This window comes from Falco punctatus (assembly GCF_963210335.1).
Source record: "Falco punctatus genome assembly, contig: scaffold_219, whole genome shotgun sequence".
NCBI classification, from domain to species: Eukaryota; Metazoa; Chordata; class Aves; order Falconiformes; family Falconidae; genus Falco; species Falco punctatus.
The window spans coordinates 22421-40319 of NW_027660111.1; the positions used below are offsets into that span (position 1 = coordinate 22421).

The 17899-nt window shown below is 51.2% G+C and overlaps 1 protein-coding gene across 4 annotated transcripts in view; it reads left to right on the forward strand.

Moving 5' to 3' along the window:
* The first annotated feature begins 79 nt into the window (after positions 1–79).
* The window catches only part of LOC308057990 (cullin-9-like), a 35288-nt gene continuing 17468 nt past the window's right edge, over positions 80–17899 (forward strand). The window contains exons 1-14 of one of the 4 annotated variants that reach the window (XM_080411989.1): positions 80–865; positions 2018–2626; positions 3438–3592; positions 3944–4477; positions 11898–12036; positions 13854–14044; positions 14555–14939; positions 15163–15376; positions 15665–15872; positions 15977–16170; positions 16306–16523; positions 16655–16886; positions 17209–17314; positions 17631–17861. In XM_080411989.1, coding sequence (XP_080268115.1) covers positions 2032–2626; positions 3438–3592; positions 3944–4477; positions 11898–12036; positions 13854–14044; positions 14555–14939; positions 15163–15376; positions 15665–15872; positions 15977–16170; positions 16306–16523; positions 16655–16886; positions 17209–17314; positions 17631–17861 — 3402 coding nt within the window. In that variant the 5' untranslated portion in view covers positions 80–865; positions 2018–2031. The remainder of the gene's footprint in view (positions 866–2017; positions 2627–3437; positions 3593–3943; positions 4478–11897; positions 12037–13853; positions 14045–14554; positions 14940–15162; positions 15377–15664; positions 15873–15976; positions 16171–16305; positions 16524–16654; positions 16887–17208; positions 17315–17630; positions 17862–17899) is intronic. The other 3 variants (XM_080411991.1, XM_080411990.1, XM_080411992.1) reach the window with 3 other exon arrangements.

Genomic DNA, 17899 nt, shown 5'->3' on the forward strand with positions numbered 1-17899 from the left:
GCCCGGCCCGGGTTGCTGCCGGTGCCGGGGGAGAACCAGAACGGGGCGGGTGCGGACGGGGCCTCCCGAGGGGGCCGACGCGCGGGGGCGAGGCGTCCGGCCGCGCCCGCGGTCCCCTGTCTCGCCGCGGCAGGCCGAGCTGCGTCTCGGGGCCGGGAGGCCGGAGGGGCCCGGCGGCGCGGTCCGGGAGGGAGCCGGGCCTCTCCGCGGCGGCCGAGGAGGCGGCTCCCGGCGGCCCGGCCTGGCCCGTTCTGTTCCCGCGCGTCGGCCGGGCGCTGGCGGTGCCGGGCGGTGCCTGTGCCGAGCCGGCCGCTCCCCTGAACCGGCCGCCACAGTGCTGTCTGGGCTCGGTGGTCTAGCTGGCCTGACCGTTTGCCGCAGCTCGCAGCTTGGAAGCTCACTGCGGCACGTGTGTTTGAGCAGCCTGACAGTTCAGCTGTGGGTTGTCGTAGGCTCTGGTGTGCCTCAGCCATCATATGCCTTGTAGCTACTTCCTCAGGTGCCCTAAACCCAAACTCTCCCCAGCCTAGATACAAATCCTTCAGGGTCCCTTCTGATAGCTGTGCTCTGCAGAGGTTTTTTCATGCTAAATACCATGAGGTGGGGATGGCATGAAGTTCTCAAACAAAATAATGCTTCACGGAGACTTGCTTTACTATGATTTTTATTTTATGTGAACTTCTTGGGGTTGTTTTTTTTTTTGTCCACTGTACAGACACAGTTAGGGAAAACAACTGTTTGGCTTGTGGTACAGCACAACACTGTTACAAAGCATAGGAGAATAACTTGCTCCTTTTGTTGCAGAGAGACTGCAAGAAGATTCTTAGCAGGGTTGCTGCAAGCTACAGGGAAGGCACTATTAGAGGTAGGTATGAATTTCTCGGGAGTTCATGCTGTTTCTCTCTGCACTTGGGAAACATCTTTAATGTGCCCATCTGACGGTCAGTATCTTCTTTGGTTGTGCACGGACTGACTATTTCCTATATATGTTAACTCCTTTTTTTAAGAACAACTTATGTTACCATCAGCTGAACAGTGTATTGCTTCACTGCTTCCCTTGCTAGTACATGTAAGTGCCAACAAGAGGGCCTGTTTGTGTGTTTGTGCTACCACCTGCCTGAGCTCCTCTGAGAACCTTCTTCTCAGACTTATCTGATCTGGCATCCTTTGCAGTAACAAAGTCAGTCTGTTGTGTGGTATTGTCTACAGTTGGCCAGCTGATTGCTGGCGCTCAGTCTTAGCAAGTTATTTCATCCTCCTCTTTGCATAGATTTAAGCAGAGAAGTGTCATAGCTGCTGCTTTGTAGTCCTAAGATATGCAGAACAGTCAGGCAGTAGAGAGTAGCGATCTTTTCATTTTGTTGAACATTCCCATTGATTAAACATTGTAAAGGAAAAGAATATCTGGGAGGAGGTCAAGGAGGATATACTTAGTGGCTTTTAGGGACCTAATTTGATGTATATGAACTTGATCTGAGAGATAGGTGGTTACTTTCTTCAGGGCCTGGTGACTCAGGTTAGGTCCAGCTCCACAGTGAGAGAGGCTTGAGCTGTAGGCGAGCTTGCAGTCTAAACAAAAACAAATAGTAAATAACAAGAGGGAAGATGGAAGTGCAAAAGCAGCAACTTGTGCAGGGTCATGTTGTGAACAGTGGAAGAGGTCAGAACACAGGCTCCAGGTCTCCTGTCGTTATTTGCTGTCATATGAGAGGATCTGAATGGGCCCGTTTTGCCTTTTTATTTATTTATTTTATTAGGACAACCTCTTTCTGTGTGTGTTAGTAATGCTGGGAACAGGGTTTATATGTGAAACACTAGCTCATTTTCTTGGAGGGGTGATGTGAGCTTCTGCAAAATGGGCTTTTCTGCAGAGCTTTATGCTGGGTGCAGGATCTAAGGATCAAAAACCATGCCTCAGCCGTTTCCACTGTCAAGCAACTGAGATGTTTGCTCACACTTTCCCTGGTATGCAGCTCAGAAATAAAAGCTTACCCCTGCTTCCCCTCTGTCTCTGCAGGCACAGTTCCTGTCATGGTGAACGAGAGGCACAATGGCAACCTGCTCGTGCACCTGGGACCCAAACTACAGGCTTACCCGGGGGAGCTGCTCCGGCAGCGTCGGGGCCATGATGGCCAGCCTGAATACCTGATCCAGTGGAGTATTGTCAGCTTGGAAGAGAGAGCAGTGGGAGGCAGCAGTGCCTCCTCTGCAGAGACCAAGCCAGAGAACATCTTGATGTGGATGTCTGCAGAAGAGGTCTGTGCCAGCTGCCCGGCGCTGCTGGGCAAGAGGAAGCTGGAAGGGCAGTGGGTGAAAGAGGAGAAGGCAGCCAGCCCATTTGCTGCAGAAGTCCCACTGGATGAAGCCTCGCTGCTGGAGATGAAGGCTGATGTCAGGAGCCTGGTGCAGCGAGCTGGCCGGCAGATGGCTGAGACCGGGGCCCCTGAGTCCTCCATTCTCAACACCATCCACGTGCTGAGCGCGTACGCCAGCATTGGCTCACTAGCGGGTGCCTTCAAGGAGACGGGAGCCCTCGACTTGCTGATGAAGATGCTGTGCCACAAGGAGAAGCAAATCCGCCGCAGTGCTGGCAAGATGCTAAGGGCCCTGGCTTCACATGATGCAGGTGGGGGCTGCTACCGCTCAGTGCCACTGAGGAGGTGCTGCTGGGCAGCTGAGGGGTGCCAGTCCTTTTGTAGGTGTGGGGTACCTAGGAAGCAGTGTGTCTCGAGGGGCTTGTTGGCAAAAGGGGAAGAATCAGACTGGAGCTTCCAAAGGGCTCCTCAATCGTAGTTGTCTGTGGTGCTCTAAGACTTGGGAGCTCTTTCCCCTGACAGGTTCCTGAGCTGGGATGCTGATTAACTGTTAGGAGGACTTATGCCAGGGCACGTGACAGAGTGTTGGGGTGTCTCTGCTGCATGCTGTCAGTTGGAAAGTGTCTGGCCTGTTCTTGGCAGGGAGCTATTCCTTAGGTGGGTGGAGGCCTGGTCCTCACCCAGTCCTCTCATTTGAGAGGAGCTGCCACCGCTCCGAAGTGTCTGATGAGGCTTGGGTGCACTGGAAGGTTGCTGCTGGTGGTGTGTCCCACAAGACATTTGGCTTTCCCTGCCCTAGTGCCTGAGTTCATGTGGCTCTCCAGTGGGGCAGATGTGGGGGCTGATTCAGGTTAAGACTTAACTCCACTATTCCCTGGAGCCCTGTTTGGGAGCCAGTTATTTGGGGTTGCTTCTTTGGGGGAATCTTGCAGCTTTAGGGGTGGAAGAAACACAGCATTATTAACGGAGTAAAATGTTGCCCGTCCAGGTTAAAGGACAGAACACGGTTCTAGGTTACGCTGAGCAGCCAGGCTGTTCCTTGCATGCAGGTCTGTCTTGCTCAGGGAGGGTGGCATGAGGGTTGTCTTCATGGGGCCTAAAGAGTTTCTGTTGTTGTTGCAGGGAGTCGGGCCTATGTCCTGCTGTCTCTGAGCCAGCAGGATGGCATTGAGCAGTATGTAGACTTTGACGGTCGCTACACCTTGCTGGAGCTGTTTGCTGAGATGATGTCTTCTGAAGAGCAGTGCATGTCTTTTGAGGGGATTCACCTTCCGCAGGTAGTGGCTGGGCCTGTGGGGTTTAGGGGTCAGGAGAGGTGGGAGTCGGGGACCAGAGCTGGTGTCCTTGTTTGGGACAGGAGGGTAGTTGGCAGTGGGCAGCTGAGCCGGACAGCACTGGGAGAGCTGGCACAGGATGTGGGCCTGGCTTGAGGCTGGGGTGTGGTGGAGAGGCGTGTGGGGAGCCTTGTCTCTGAGCAGGGAGATGAGGGTGGGCTGAGAGGTCTCTGCTGCTGCCTGCTGGTCTGGAGCAGTCGTGGGAACCTGACTGTGGATGGTCTGGTGGCTCAGAGAGAGCCGGGGTCTGGAAGCACTGTGCAGGCTAGAGTGTGACAGCTGCGCTCGTTGCAGATCCCTGGGAAGCTGCTGTTCGTCCTGGTGAAGCGCTACCTGTGTGTCACTTCTCTCATGGACAAGCTCAGCAGTGGCATGGAGCAGGGATGGGAGCAGCAGAACTGCGCTGTGCCCAGCCTGCTCCCTGAGGAGAGGAGCCGTGTGAAGCAGGAGTTTGAATTCAGCATGGCTATGGCAAACCTTATCTTGGAGGTGGTGCACGTGATGGGCTGGGACCCCAGCCACAAGCCAGAGCTGCTGCCCCAACAGGAGCTGCGGCCGCGCACCACCCGCTCCATCTTCCAGCCCAAGACCCCAGCCTGCACTGCTGCCCGAATGCCTGTGCTCACTTCAAATTATGGTCATTGCAAAAAGCAGGGTTGTGCCTTCCTGACCCCATCAGACTTTGCAGACCGCAATGGCTATGTGGAGTACTTACAGGCGAACCTGGTGGGTGGCATGAGGGTGCGCTTGCTGGAAGACTGTGGTGATGTTAGAGCTGGAGAGGAAGGCACGTTTCTTCGGAGCACTAATAGTATGCAGACCGTGCAGGTAGGTCACTACTGTAAGTAGTCTGGCTTGGATGGCAGGGGTGGGGTGACAGGAGTGACTGATGATTTCTGAGTGATGTCTTCACGTGCAGGAAGTTGGATGACATGTGTATCATAATTAGGACACTGTCTACATCTGTCCTAGCAAAGTAGTCACCTTTCAGAGCTGGAAGTGCGGGTCCTGAGGAAAGCTGGTCTGGTTTAGTAGGGGCTGTCGTGCTGAGATTTCTTAACCTCTAAACCTGCCTCCCAGGAATAGTCCCTCGACCTAATTTGATCTTGGGGTTGGTCTGGGAACAGGCTAGCTGGCACAAATGAGTAACACATCAAAAGGTGCTTGAAGGTCTTAAGCCTTGGTATGTGAGCAACAATACTTACGGTATACTGTTGTTCTCATTGGGTTGGACACGGCCTACGTATCTGTTTCTTTTATCTGCAAGTATATGCCAGGACCTGTTTCCCTTTAAGAATGCCCTTTAGGTGAGTAGACCTTAAATGAGAGTTTGTGTTGAAAAAGAGTTGTTAGAGCTGCATATTTGCAGTTGAGTTGCTAAGTTTGTGCCAGAGATCAGGGAAATACCAATATTTGAGGAGAGGGAGGAATCAGAATCATAGAATAGTTTGGGTTGGAAGGGACTGTTGAAGGTCATCTAGTCCAATCTCCCTTGAATGAGCAGGGACATCTTCAACTAGAGGAGGTTGCTGAGAGCCTATCCAGCCTCACCTTGAATGTTTTCAGGGGTGGGGCTTCTGCCACCTCTCTGGACAACCAGTTCCAGTGTTTCACCACCCTCATCATAAAGAATTTCTTCCGTATGTCCAATCTGAATCTACCCTCTTGTGGTTTAAAACGATTATCCCTTGTCCTATTGCAGCAGGCCCTACTAAAAAATCTGTCCCCATCTTTTTCATAAGCCCCTTATAAGTGTTGAAAGGCTGCTATAAGGTCTCCCCGGAGCCTTGTCTTCTCCAGGCTGCACAAACCCTAAGTCTCTCAGCCTTTCCTTGCAGGAGAGTTGTTCTTTCCCTCTGATCATTTTTGTGGCCCTCCTCTGGATTCACTGTGAGAGGTCCAAGTCATTCTTGTATGGGGGCTCCAGAGCTGGATGCAGTACTCCAGGTGGAGTCTCACCAGTATGGAGTACCAGAATCACTTTCCTCAAACTGCTGGCCATGCTTCCTTTTTTGCAGCTCAGGGTGCAGTTGGCTTTCAGAGCTGCAAATACACATTGCTGGTTCATGTCCAGTTTTTCATCCACCAGTACCCCCAATCCTTCTCCACAAAAGGACTACGCTCAACCTGTTCATCTGCCAGCTGGTATTGATACTGGAGGTTACCCCGGCCCAGGTGCAGGACTTTGCACTTGGCCTTGTCGAACCTCATGAGGTTCGCATGGGCCCACTTCTTGACCATGTCCAGGTCCTTTCTGTCCCTCAGGTGTGTCCACTGTACCACTCAGCTTGGTGTTGTCTGCAAACTTGCTGAGGGTGCACTCAATCCCACTGTTTATGTTACTGATGAAGATACTAAATGGTCCCCTGACAGATACCATTCATCGCTGATTTCCATCTGGACATTGAGCCATTGACCACTACTCTCTGGATGCGATCATCCAGCCAATTCCTTATCTACTGAACAGTCCATCCATCAAATCTATCTCTCTCCAATTTAGAGAGAAGGATGTTGTGGGGGATCATGTCCAAAGCCTTACAGAAGTCCAGACAGATGACATCCGTAGCTCTTTGCTTGCCCATTGATGTAGTCACTTCATCACAGAAGGTTTGTCAGGCAAGACTTGCTCTTGGTGAAGCCATGCTGGCTGTTTTGAATCACCTCTCTGTCCTCCATGTGCCTTAACAATAGCTTCAAGGAGGATCTGCTCCATGATTTTCCCAGGCACAAAGGTGAGGCTGGCAGGCTGGTGGTTCCCAGGGTCCTCCTTTTTACCCCTTTTAAAAGTGGGTGCAATGTTTCCCTTTTTTCCAGTCACCAAGGACTTCACCTGACTGCCGTGACTTTTCAAATATCTTGGAGAGTGGGTTGGCAACTACATCGGCCAGTTCCCTCAGAACTCCGTGATGCATCTTCTCCGGTCCCATAGACTTATGTATATTCAGGTTCCTTGGGTGGTCTCAAACCTGATCTTCTCTTACAGTGGGAGGGACTTTGATGTCCCAGTCCCTGCCTGGAGGTCTGTCTGCTTGGGCGGTGTGGAAAGAGAGATTGCCAGTGAAGACTGAGGCAAAAAAGTTGTTGAGTATCTTAGCCTTTTCTTCATCTGTTTTTACCAGTTTGCCAGTCTTGTTCATTGCTCTGTGTGTGTGTGTATACGCTTTCTTTGACCTTCCTTTTATGGCTGACATACTACAGAAGCCCTTCTTACTAATCTTTGTGTCCCTTGCCAAGTTCAGCTCCAGCTGCACCTTGGCCTTCCTGACCCCATCCCTACACCATTGGGCAATGCCCCTATACTCTTCCCAGGATACCTGTCCCTGCTTCCACTGTATGTGCATTCAATTTCCTTCTTGCCCTTTAGTTTGACCAGCAGGTCATGACTAATCTATGCTGGTCTCTTGCCTTCCTTTCCTGATTTCTAACGTGTGGGGATCGAGAGCCCTTGTGCTGTATGGAAAGTGCCCTTAAAGGTCTGCCAGCTCTGTTTTGCTCCCTTGTCCCTGAGCACAGTTTCTTAGGGAGTGTTATTAACTCCTTGAACAGCTGGAGGTTTGCTTTCCTAAAATTCAGGATCTTGACTTTTTGCCTGTCCCATATCCCTCAGGACTGTGAACTCCACCAGTGCATGATCACTGCAGCCCAGGCAGCCTCCAATCTTAGTGTCTGTGGTAAGCTCACTTATGTTGGTGACCAACAAGTCCAGTAATGCATCTCCTCTGGTAGGGCTGTCTATTACCCATCCTAAGAAGTTATCCTCAGTGCACTCTAGGAGTCTCCTGGATTGCCTGCAGCTTGCCGTACTATTTTTCCAGTAGTTGTCAGGGTGGTTGAAGGCTCCCAGTAGGATGAGAGTCTGTAAACACAATCCCTCCTGTAGCTTGTGTAAGAAGGCTTTGTCAGTAGCCCCCCATTGATCCAGCAGCCTGTAGTAAACACTAACCACATGTTCCCTTTGTTGGCTTGATTTCCAAATCTTGGCCTAAGGCATTCAGCCTATACCAGTTCCAGAACATCCTGCATTCGTGTGGGTCAGTACTGGAGTGGCAGGGCTTGGACTCAGGCCTGAGGGTGGGAGAGCATTTAAGTGCTGTTGCAGCCTTTTTGTGGGCTGGGGAGGTATTTGCTCCTGCTTAGACCTTTTTCTTGAAACTTTCTTCTCAGTCCTGAAGGCTAGGTACATTCAGCGAGAGCTGAGAGTTTGTTTTGACTATGCAGCATGGAGCTGGTGAGCTTTGTGCATGAGATCTATGTATGGTTATTTCTGCAGGCTGTCTGCTGATCTTGCACTTTAGCCATGCTTTTGAGCTTCCCAAACACTGCAGCTAGAGGCGTGATTTCTTGAAAATCAATCTTTAGCTGGCTGTCATCCGTACGTTGAGGACTGTCTCTGCTCGTATCCTCTGCTCAGTCCAGCACTGTGTTGGCTGCAAACAGGTATAATTCAGTTCATGAAATCTTAATTAAATTGAGATAGTAACCAGTAAAATAAGAAACCGTAACCACTATGCAGGTGTTAGTGTGTGCAATTGTGGGTTTGGGTTTTTTGTTTTGTTTTGATTTTTCTCCCCCAAGTAATTTGCAGAAGTGCGTACTTTGCTTTTGCAGATGATAAATAGGGAGGTCTGAGGCCACTTCAGTTGGTCATAGCTGTACTTCAGGTGCCACTTCAGCCTATGCTCAAAGGCTTCCCTACTTCAAGCTGATTTCTGTGGATATAGATAGCCTGCAAATAGATTTAAGTGCCATGCTACCACACAGCTCTTGTTTGCTGGTATTAAAAAATCAATAGCCGAAAAGCCTCACTCTGGTATGTGTAGAAATGCATGACTTCCTAACACTGTTTCCAAATCTCTCTTGCTGTTAATTGCCAACCTTTCCTGAGAAGGAGGCAGAGAATTTGACGTTATGTTCTTCAGGCTTGAAGGCCACCTCCTTTGAATCTACTTTCAGCTTTTGTTAAGCATGAGACTCTCTAGCCTTCTTGGGCTACAACCCATTTTTTTTTGTGTAATGTCGTTGTTTTCACGTACAGCCAAATAAAAATTAGCCAATTAAGGACACTGAACACTGACTTACTTCTTTTCTCCTGTTGTCTCTCTTTGCTTTCTTGTGTGCAGGGAAATTGTGTGACTATTCTTTTGGGTTTTTTCCTCAGCTGGTTGCAGACTGCTTCTTCCTTCTGATACTCTTTTGTTTATTCAGTCAGAACTGGTTTTAGGATTAATTTTTCCAGTTGCCTTTCAGTAACTTAAACTTACTTTGGTCCAGGCTCCTTAACTGCCTTCTAGTTTTGGAGCATTTCTTGCAGATGTAATTTAAACCAGCAGCTTAAAATGCTCCAAAATGTGCATGTGCAAGAAGGGATGATTCCAGCCTTATGTGCTTGTTTGGTGGTGGATATTACCGGTATACGCTTGCATGGGGAGAGCATAACTGTTAGGGCAGCATGTGCTGTGTAAATATGGCTTGCCCGTCTTATTTGCACTTTCTTCTAGTCCCGTTCTTTCCCTTTCATACTCCTAAGTTCTTGGGTTCTGTTGAGCAGATTTCTTGCCCACAGTTCCTCTACTTAATCACTTTCTTCTCTGCTTTAATAATTTACCGTTTGATACCCAGTGCTTTACTGAAGTTGACAATTGATATTATCTCTTTTTTAGTCTTCAAAAATCAGTTACTTCAGCAAAGAAAGCTAATGTATCAATCTGTCAGAATTGAAACTTGAAGCAAGTTTACCTGTTAATTCAAATTTATTGTTTATCTTGATCACTTTCAGTTATTCTTTCCACTAAAGTGTGCTTTAAAGGTTTGCATGCTACTGAAGTCAAAGTAGTGAAGCTGTAGTGATGATTTATTTAATTTTTTTTTTTCTTGAACTAGAAGCACTGGCTATAGTGTTTGTCAGTCACATGGAAACACCACTGAATTACCTCAATCCTTCCCGCTTTCTAATGGGGCTTCTGTCAGATTACTTGGCATGTCTCTCATCTCTCTCCTCCAAACGGAATTTTCCTTCTTTCTCAATTGTGGCAAATTGTGGATTTGTATCCCTCTACCTGGTATCAGTTTGTTTTGCTTTCTTTTGTGTATATTCAATATGTAAGTAAAATACTCTTCTAGTTTTGGACCATGCATAGGTGATTTTTCATTGCAGGCCCCCTCAAATGAATAACTGCTTTGCGTCTTAAGTGGTTGATAAACCTTTTGTCCTTTATAACCCAGTCTGTAAAGATAGAGTGCAAAGGAAGCATGTTTCCTACTAATTTTCTCTTTGTCCTTATGCTCCTTGATTTCTAAGATCTGTGTTTTTCTGAAATTCTGTTTTCTATTTCTTATAAGCTTGTACTTGCTTTTACTCTTAATGTAACTGGGCACTAGGAAAGAGCACCAAGATCCTTTCACATTTTTCTCCTGTTGCCTGTGATGTAGATTTCAGAGGTTTTTTTTATTCACTGTTGAGCTGAAGTGTACTGTTAACTTTCATTCCCTTTGTCCATCTGGTCCACTGGGTTCCTTCTCATCTATTTTTTTATTTAATTACATTGAGTGAATTTGCAGTTGCTCCATCCAGGTTTATTTTCAATAACACTCTTCTGTAAGGCTTACACCACTGGCAAAACCAGATCTAAATGGTAATAAATATTTGGTGAAGAAGTTTTTTGGCTGTTACATTTGGAAGTACCTAATTTCTGCCGTTGTTAATGTGTCTTGCCCTCCAGTTTGTCTAGGAAGTTGGGAATATACTTGCAATCTCTGGGAATGTTAATCTTTATGCTGATCTTTTAAGTTCATATCTGTGTGTCTGTAGCAGTGCCCTGGAGTTATGTGAAAAACTTGTGAGTCGGAGCATTCAGTGAGGTTTTTTTTCCGCAGGGAGATACCAGGAATCTGATATCTCAGAATCATCTTTGTAATGACATCTGTTGATCATTGTTTCTTTTCTGGTGGGCCTTTGCCATCAAGTCTCTCTCTGAAGGGAAACTTGATTTTTATCTCTTCCTCTTTCTTATCTTGTGTATTGCACTTGCCTTGCATGGCGACTAGTGAATTCAAGTTACAAGAACTGCTTCTCCCTCGTCTTTGTTAAAATTTTGATCCTTTCCTTTTCGATTAGTTCTGCTTTTGCAGCTCATCCTGCCTGAGGCTTGCTACCAGTCTTCTGTGTGCAAAACACAAATTCATGTACATTTTTGATTGGGGCCAATCCATCATGAGTCTGTCTCCTGCCTCCTCTCATCTTTCCTTTGTTGCCCTGTTTTCTGATGTTTTCTTTGCCTCCCCAAAGAGAAAATTTCACTCTTGTATCTGGTCTTTCAGTCATATCTTTCCATGACTCCTTTGAGATGATATTTAGTACATAATTTGTTTAGGTCAGGGATTCATTGAAGACTAATCGGTGTTGTGTTTAGAGTTTAACTCTGTTTTCTTCCACATAGTGCTTTCTTAAAGTTTCTCAGCATCTTTATCTGTCCAGCATGATGGAGTCCTGGTAGTACTGGTGTAACTCCAAAAAAGCTCAGTGAATCAGGCAAGCCATATGTTTTTCTGCTGGATTTTTTTTTTTTAATGTTATTGGCATGATTTTCTTGCTGTTGCTGGGTACTTCTGCTCAGAAGGTTAAATGTTGAAACTATGGTATGGGAAGCCATACAAAAATCGTTTTGATTTTGAGAGGCAATCTGGATAAAGCACAGGAAACAATTGCCACCTTTGAGACATGCTTGTCAAGAGCCCAAAACCTGTCTGAAAGGGTTGGTGAATGACCAAGGTGTAAAAGCATAACCAATAGAAGGTAAAGTCAGAGTAGGAAAAATAGTTTTCCTTACACTTGCATTCACCCAGTGGTTTGTGCCTGAAGACCCTTTATATACAGCTTGTCTGCCTCTAGTGTTGGTTATGTTCTTCCTTTTTATGCTTTTCCCAAGGCACCTGCTGACGGGCACTTTTTGAACAGGCATGCTTAACTAGATGCATTCCTGTCGCTGCTGCTGTGCTAGATGAGATCTGTAGTGGTTTCAGGCACTATGTTGGTGGTTCTTTTAATAAAGATCCAGCTGTAACCAGAAGAACAAGTTAATAAAGATGGTGTGCTTGACAATCAGACAATGTGTGCAGTGAAATCTTTTTATGAATTAGGTGGTCTTGTACTTGAACAGTACTTGCTCTCTCCATGCATTTGGGAAATAGGAAGACAAATGTAGCATGAGGAGTGAGCAAATCTGATCATCTGCATCTATTTCGCCCACAGGTTTTATGGCAGTCAACAGGTCAGAGCTACTGGATGCGTTGGCACATGTTGGAGATTATTGGCTTTGGAGACCAGTGGGGGGATCCTGCTGCTCAGGAAAAAGCATACAGTCTATCAGAGAGCTTTAATCTAGACACAGGTGAGACTGTGCTGCATGTGTGTGGCTGAATTGCCTCTTTCTGATTCTGCTGTGGCATATTTTTGAACGGTGAACTTTATATGGCTAAGCATATAGCAAGTAGCAGGTTGGATTTAGAAAGCAGTACGCTTTTAGTTTGTATGACCATGTAGAGCTGGTTAAGTAATTACATGGCTTGTGGTTGCATGGAGTATTTTTGAATCTTAGACTTCTGTCATGACATGATAAAAGTAATGATATAAAAAGCATATAATTTGATTTAAACTGTGACTGTCAAAAATGTGTATTTGAATTAACTGAACAAACTTCCAAAACAGGAATGTAGAAAATCTCTGAGATCAAGCTGCTTTAGGGACCCTCAGATCCCCTTAAATAAGTGATGTGGATTTTTAAAAGCATTAACATGTCAACAGTTTGCTTAACTTGATGCTGCTCAGTTTTGGGCAACGTGAGCATTAAATGCACTGTTTTTGTAAGACACATGCAGAATCTCCTAGAAATCCTTTGACGACATCTCCCTTGCCATGGGAGAAGATAAAAGGGAAGATGCAGATCTCAGATACGCCTTTCTTGTTTCGTGTCTGATGTGACTCTGGCCAAGAAAACTTGTTAAAGTAACTCCTTTATCACACCTGTGATCTTGTAGGAGATCTTTTGGGTAGAGTGATTTGGATTTCACTGCTGCAAGAGACAGTATACATAAGATCAGCAGTTAATTAGCCACTTCAAAAATAGTCTTATTGCCAGTTGAAAAGATGGCTTCTTTAATGGCATCTGCCTCTTGTAACTAAAGACTTAACTGCACAGCAGTTTGAAGTGGCTAAGTTAAGCCAAACTTAGACTTTGCCTTTTTTCTTGGTCTCTCTAATTTTTGGTAGAAGCATGGGCTCTGTTTCATTCCATGTAAAACTCTTTCCGGTCATCATATCCCACATAGAAATTGAATTTAAAAAGTAAATGTTTTCTGCTTTGGATCTCTGCATTTGGATAAATTAGGTCATGTTGACTGACTTGGTTAATAAGCCATGTATGTAGTTGCTCTTAGCATGCTTGAGCCTCTTGGAGTGAGTCTGGCCCTTTTCTGTTGAGTCTTGAGGTGGTGAATGTTCCCCACCTTGCATTTGCAGAGAGTGCTGCAAGTTGTTGCTTAGCAGATAGCAGATATCGGCAAGTGTTGATTTGGCTCTTCTTTCTAAATTACCTAGGGAATAGCTAACCTACATAATGGATTTTTACCTCCCTCTCTCTGTTTTGGATACATTAGCTAAAAGGAGCGTGGTATCTCTGCAGTCTCATTTTGCCTTTGGCTGTAACTGTTTGCCCTGTAACCTAGCAGGCAAAATTTGGAAAAGAGGGAAGCTCATGGTAGAATTAACTTCCTGTCCATTGATTCCTTCGGCATCTTGGGCCAGCTCTGTTTCCTCTTCTGCAGCCGCATGCTGGCACTGTGGGTTCTGCTGGTGCTGGGTGTCCAAGTGCATTGCTCTAGCTGGTCCAGGCACCACGGGAACAGGTTGGGGGAGCAGTGAGCTAGAGGCACCCATTTTGAGCGTGTGCTTTTTCTGTTCTACAGCCTTGTAGCCTCTACAGAGGTTCAAGTGAAGATGGCAGTCCCCATCTCTACAGCTTCTAAAGTCTCCTCCCAGCATGTTCCCCTTCTCTCGCTGCCCCGCCGCAACAGGCCATGGGGGCAGTGGGGACCTCTTCTGCCCAGAGGGTCCACATGAGCTCTTTCCCTGGGGAGTGTGGGGTGAGCAGCAGAGGATGGGGGCACTGGCAGAGCTGACAGTGCCCTTCCTCTTTCTGCTCTCCTGCAGTTGCGCAGCCATTTTTCTGCAAGCCCTTTGCGGGGCTGTACTCCCTGCCTTACCTGGGGGAGCAGCCGACCAAGGCTGCAGAGGCCCTGAGCCGTGCCGAGTGGTGGGAGCTGCTCTTCTTTGTGAAGAAGCTGGAAGAGCAGGAGCAGAAAGAGATCATTTGTCTCATCCATCAGGAGCAGGCGGAGCAGGTATGGGCCAGAGCCTGCAGTGGGGGGACACGGGAGGGGGAGGGAGTGAGGGAGAATGTTAGGGGAGGGGCCAGCCCCAGAGGAGGCAGCGGCCAGCGTGAGCTGTGAGCCGTGCAGTGACAGCCTGGATGAGGCAGAAATGGGACTGAAACGGGAGGGTGAGTGGGGGGTGGCGAAAGCGTGGGGAGCTGGGCGCGGCAGAGGGGTGGGGAGGGATGAGAGGAAGTGCAGTCTCCCCCGACCCTGGAAGAGTGACTGTGTCCAGCGAGGGTTGGGTAGGCGAGGCGGGCCCATGGGGTGATTCTGCTGGTTGTGACTGGGTGGTGAGTACAGGTGGGAGGTGTGGGCTGGTGGCAGTTGGGCTGGGGACAGCCAGGGGAGGGTGGCACTGGGGAGTGGCCCTGGGGGCCTCCGGCAGTGCAGCCTTTCTGTCTGTTCTGGCACTGGCCGTCATGAAGGGCATGGGGTCTGTGGCGAGTCCACGAGGGTTAACTTAACTCTTCTGTCCAGCTGTTGGAGATGGACGAAGAAGCCCTGATCCAGCTGTCAGTGCCCGTGGAGCTGGCCCAGAAGGTGCTTCGGGTCTTGGAGAAGCAGTGCCAGGGCAGCGCCCAGCGTGACCTGCATGGCTCCCGCATCTACGCCAAATACTTCCTTGGTAGCGGGGCCAGGCAGGGTGGCAAGGGGAGCCCTGCTGTGTCCTCAGAGGGTGCCGGCTGCAGGAGCACCGTCCCTGAAGCCACGATGGCCAAGGCAGCAAAGGAAGACCTCTCTGCAGCCCCAGTGCCGCCCCAAGCCCCGGTCGTGGCAGTGAAGTCGGATTCGCAGCTGTTCAGTGAGCTCCTTGAGAGGGAAGGGCTGCTCTTCCCAGAGGTGACAGAGGAGCAGATCAAAGGTAGTTGCCTGCTTTGCACTGGGGAACACGCACGGTGCTGGAGGCATTGCCATTGCCTCGACGGAGGAAGGCTCTGGGCAGGGCATGGGGAGCCATGTGCCCGGAGGCTGCCTGGGGAGGGGGGAGCCTGTGGGTGCTGGGTCTGTGGTTGCGTGGCACCCTGGGAGTTGCTTGGGGGTGTTACTGCTGCCCTGACGCCTGCACCCTGCCTCCCTCCTGCCAGTGTTAGGCAGCTCCGAGGGGGTGAGCGAGAGGGGCTCGCTGGCCGAGATTGCAGCTGTGGTGGACGTGGTGCAGAGCAGCAGCTCAGAGGTGGGGCTGCGCTTAGCTGGGCTCAAGCACATCATGAAGATCCTGGAGGAGGAGCCTGAGGCTGAGCCCGAGTTCGAGCAGCAATTCAGCAAATCCCTGGGCAGGCTGGGGAGCAGGAGTATTGGGTGAGCCAGGGGTTGCGCACCCCTCCTACTGGCTGGCGAGGGCTGTATCGGTGGGGTGGGGGACAGTACTGGAGGTGGCAGTGGAAGTGCGATAGCTGGTATGCTGTGTGCCTGGCAAGAAGAGAAGCGGATCTTGTGTCCCTTTGTCCCGGGCAGGCTCATTCCTGGGGCTGACTCAGGTGTGGTAGAGCCATGGGGGCAGGGAGAAGGCGGCTGGCAGGGCCCGAGGTGCTGACGTGCCAGCAGCGGTGCCAGGAGTTTCCTCCTGAGGCGTCCTTTTGCATGCAGGGAAAAGCTGGTGAAGGTGGCAGTGGAGCTGCTGAGCGCTGAGGTGTCAGAGAAGGCCCTGGTGGTGGTGACGCTGCGGTTGCTGCCTGTGCTCATGGCGAAGTACGAGTGGCGCGTGCCGTTTGCCACGGAAGGTGGTGTGCGGGCTGTGCTGGCCTGCATGCAGCAGCACGCCTCCTCCGCCGTGGTGCAGCAGGCTGGCCTGGCGGTGAGTGTGACAGAGGAGATGTTGTAGGTGGGCGGGCAGGCTGCAGGCTCATCCAGGTGTGGCAGAGGTGCCCAGCGCCCTCCTGACTGCTGTTGCCCTTGCAGGCCCTGAAGGTGCTGGTGGGAGCTGTGGCCGGCGAGGCAGGCGGTGCCAGTGGAAATCCCTTGCCCCTGAACCATGCCGATGCACAGATGATGCGGGAGATCTTTGCCAGCATTGGCTCTGCCTCCGGCAAGGGCTCAGCAAGCCCGCTGAGTGCCATCCCTGCGGCCATGAGCACCATGCAGAGGGTTCCCGGGTAGGGTCAGAGCGAGGAGAGCAGCTGGGGGTGGGGGTACCCTCTGCATGGAGTGGGGCGGGCAGGCGGCTGGTGGCTGCAGGGGAGGCTGCGTGCTTGGTAGAGGAAGGTGCCCACATCGCTCCATCCCTGCAGGGGCTCCTCGGGCGTGCAGAACGGCTTGCTGGTGGTGAACATGCTGATCGACGGCCACCGGGGCCTGGCGGAACAGCTGGTGAGCTGCGATCTCCCCGCAGTGCTGCAGAGCTGCTGGTGGGACAGGCAGGGCAGTGGCTGCCCTCATGCGATGCTGGCCCTCAGCGTGATCAACCGCCTTGCGGAGCACCGGCTACCCGTGGGCCCGGAGGTGGCAGGTAGCACCCCCCGCCATGCCCTGGCCCACAGGCGCAGCAGGCAGGGCTACCTTGCCTGCCAAGGCAGAGCAACCTGCTGGCACCTCTCGAGCAAGTGCTTGGGCTGGGCCCACGTGTCCTTGTCGTGGCAGGCAGAGAGGCCCCGCTGGAGGTGAGGGACGTGCAGATGCTTCTGGGCAGCCTAGGGGACAGTGTCTTGTCCAAGGACGTGGTGGTGGCCCTGGAGCGGCAGCTCTGTGGTGAAGGCCCCATCCTCTCTGGCGAGGCGGCTCAGCTGCTGCAGGACCGCAGGTGCTTCAGGCTGCTGCTGCGCAGCTTTGAGCTGCTGCGGGCAGAGAAGGCTGTGAGCCTGAGCATCCTCAGGTGGGTCCAGGGTGTGTGTGTGTGAGCGCTGGTGGTGATGTTGGGGGTACATGGCACGTGTTTGTGGGTCCTGGTGGGGCTGTTCTTCACCAGGGGCAGGGGCAGGGGCACGCCAGCAGATATGCGGGTGCTGATTGGGGCGTTCTGGGGCACAGGGCCATGTGGGGACAGCAGGGTGCTGGTGGGGGGTGTGTGGTGCCTGGGGAGCCTTGGCTCCCAGTGCCTGTGGGGTGCCGGCCCCCCAGGCGGGGCAGGGAAGGAGGGCTGCCTGTGGCACTGCTGTCTGTGTGCCCCAGCCTGAGCGGGCCCCTCCGTCACTCAGGATCCTGAACAAGTTCCTGGATGGTTACCAGGAAGATGTGCTGCCGTGGCACGAGTGTGTGGAGCCCTGTTTGTCCTCCTTGAGTGCCCAGAGCTGTGACTGGGAGGTGAGGGGGCCCCGGGACTCCCGGCAGGCAGGGGCATCTTTGCTGGCTGTGCCACGCGTCGGCCGGGCCCGGCGTTGGTGACGCAGAGTCCCCGCCTGCGGCAGCTGGGCCTTGTTGTGGCAAACGTGCTGGGAGAGGTGGGGAGCGGCTGTCCTGGCGGCGGCTGCGTCCCGGTGGCTGGCATGCCCAGCGCCGTGCCCGGCTGGGCTCTCGCAGGCGCTGCTGTGGTGGGGTGTCGGGGATGGAGCCCTGCTGCAGCCCGCTGCTGGGGCCTGGTGGGTTCTCGGCACTGGCCCTGACGGCTGCCTGCTCCCAGCAGGTGGTGCAGAAGGTCATTGGCTTCCTGCACCGCCTGGCCACCACCAGCAAGGACTGCGTGGTGGTGATGTGCCACGTGGGCGCCCGCGAGGCTCTGTCCAAAGCCCTGGAGAAGCACAGCACGGCTCCGTCGCTGGCGCCAGCCCTGCTCGAGCTGGTGACGGACTGTGAGAAGTACGCCAGCCTCTACAAGAAGCTGACGACCAGCATCTTGGCTGGCTGCATCCAGGTGGGCCTGGGGAGGCCCGGCTGCACTGTGGCTCTGGG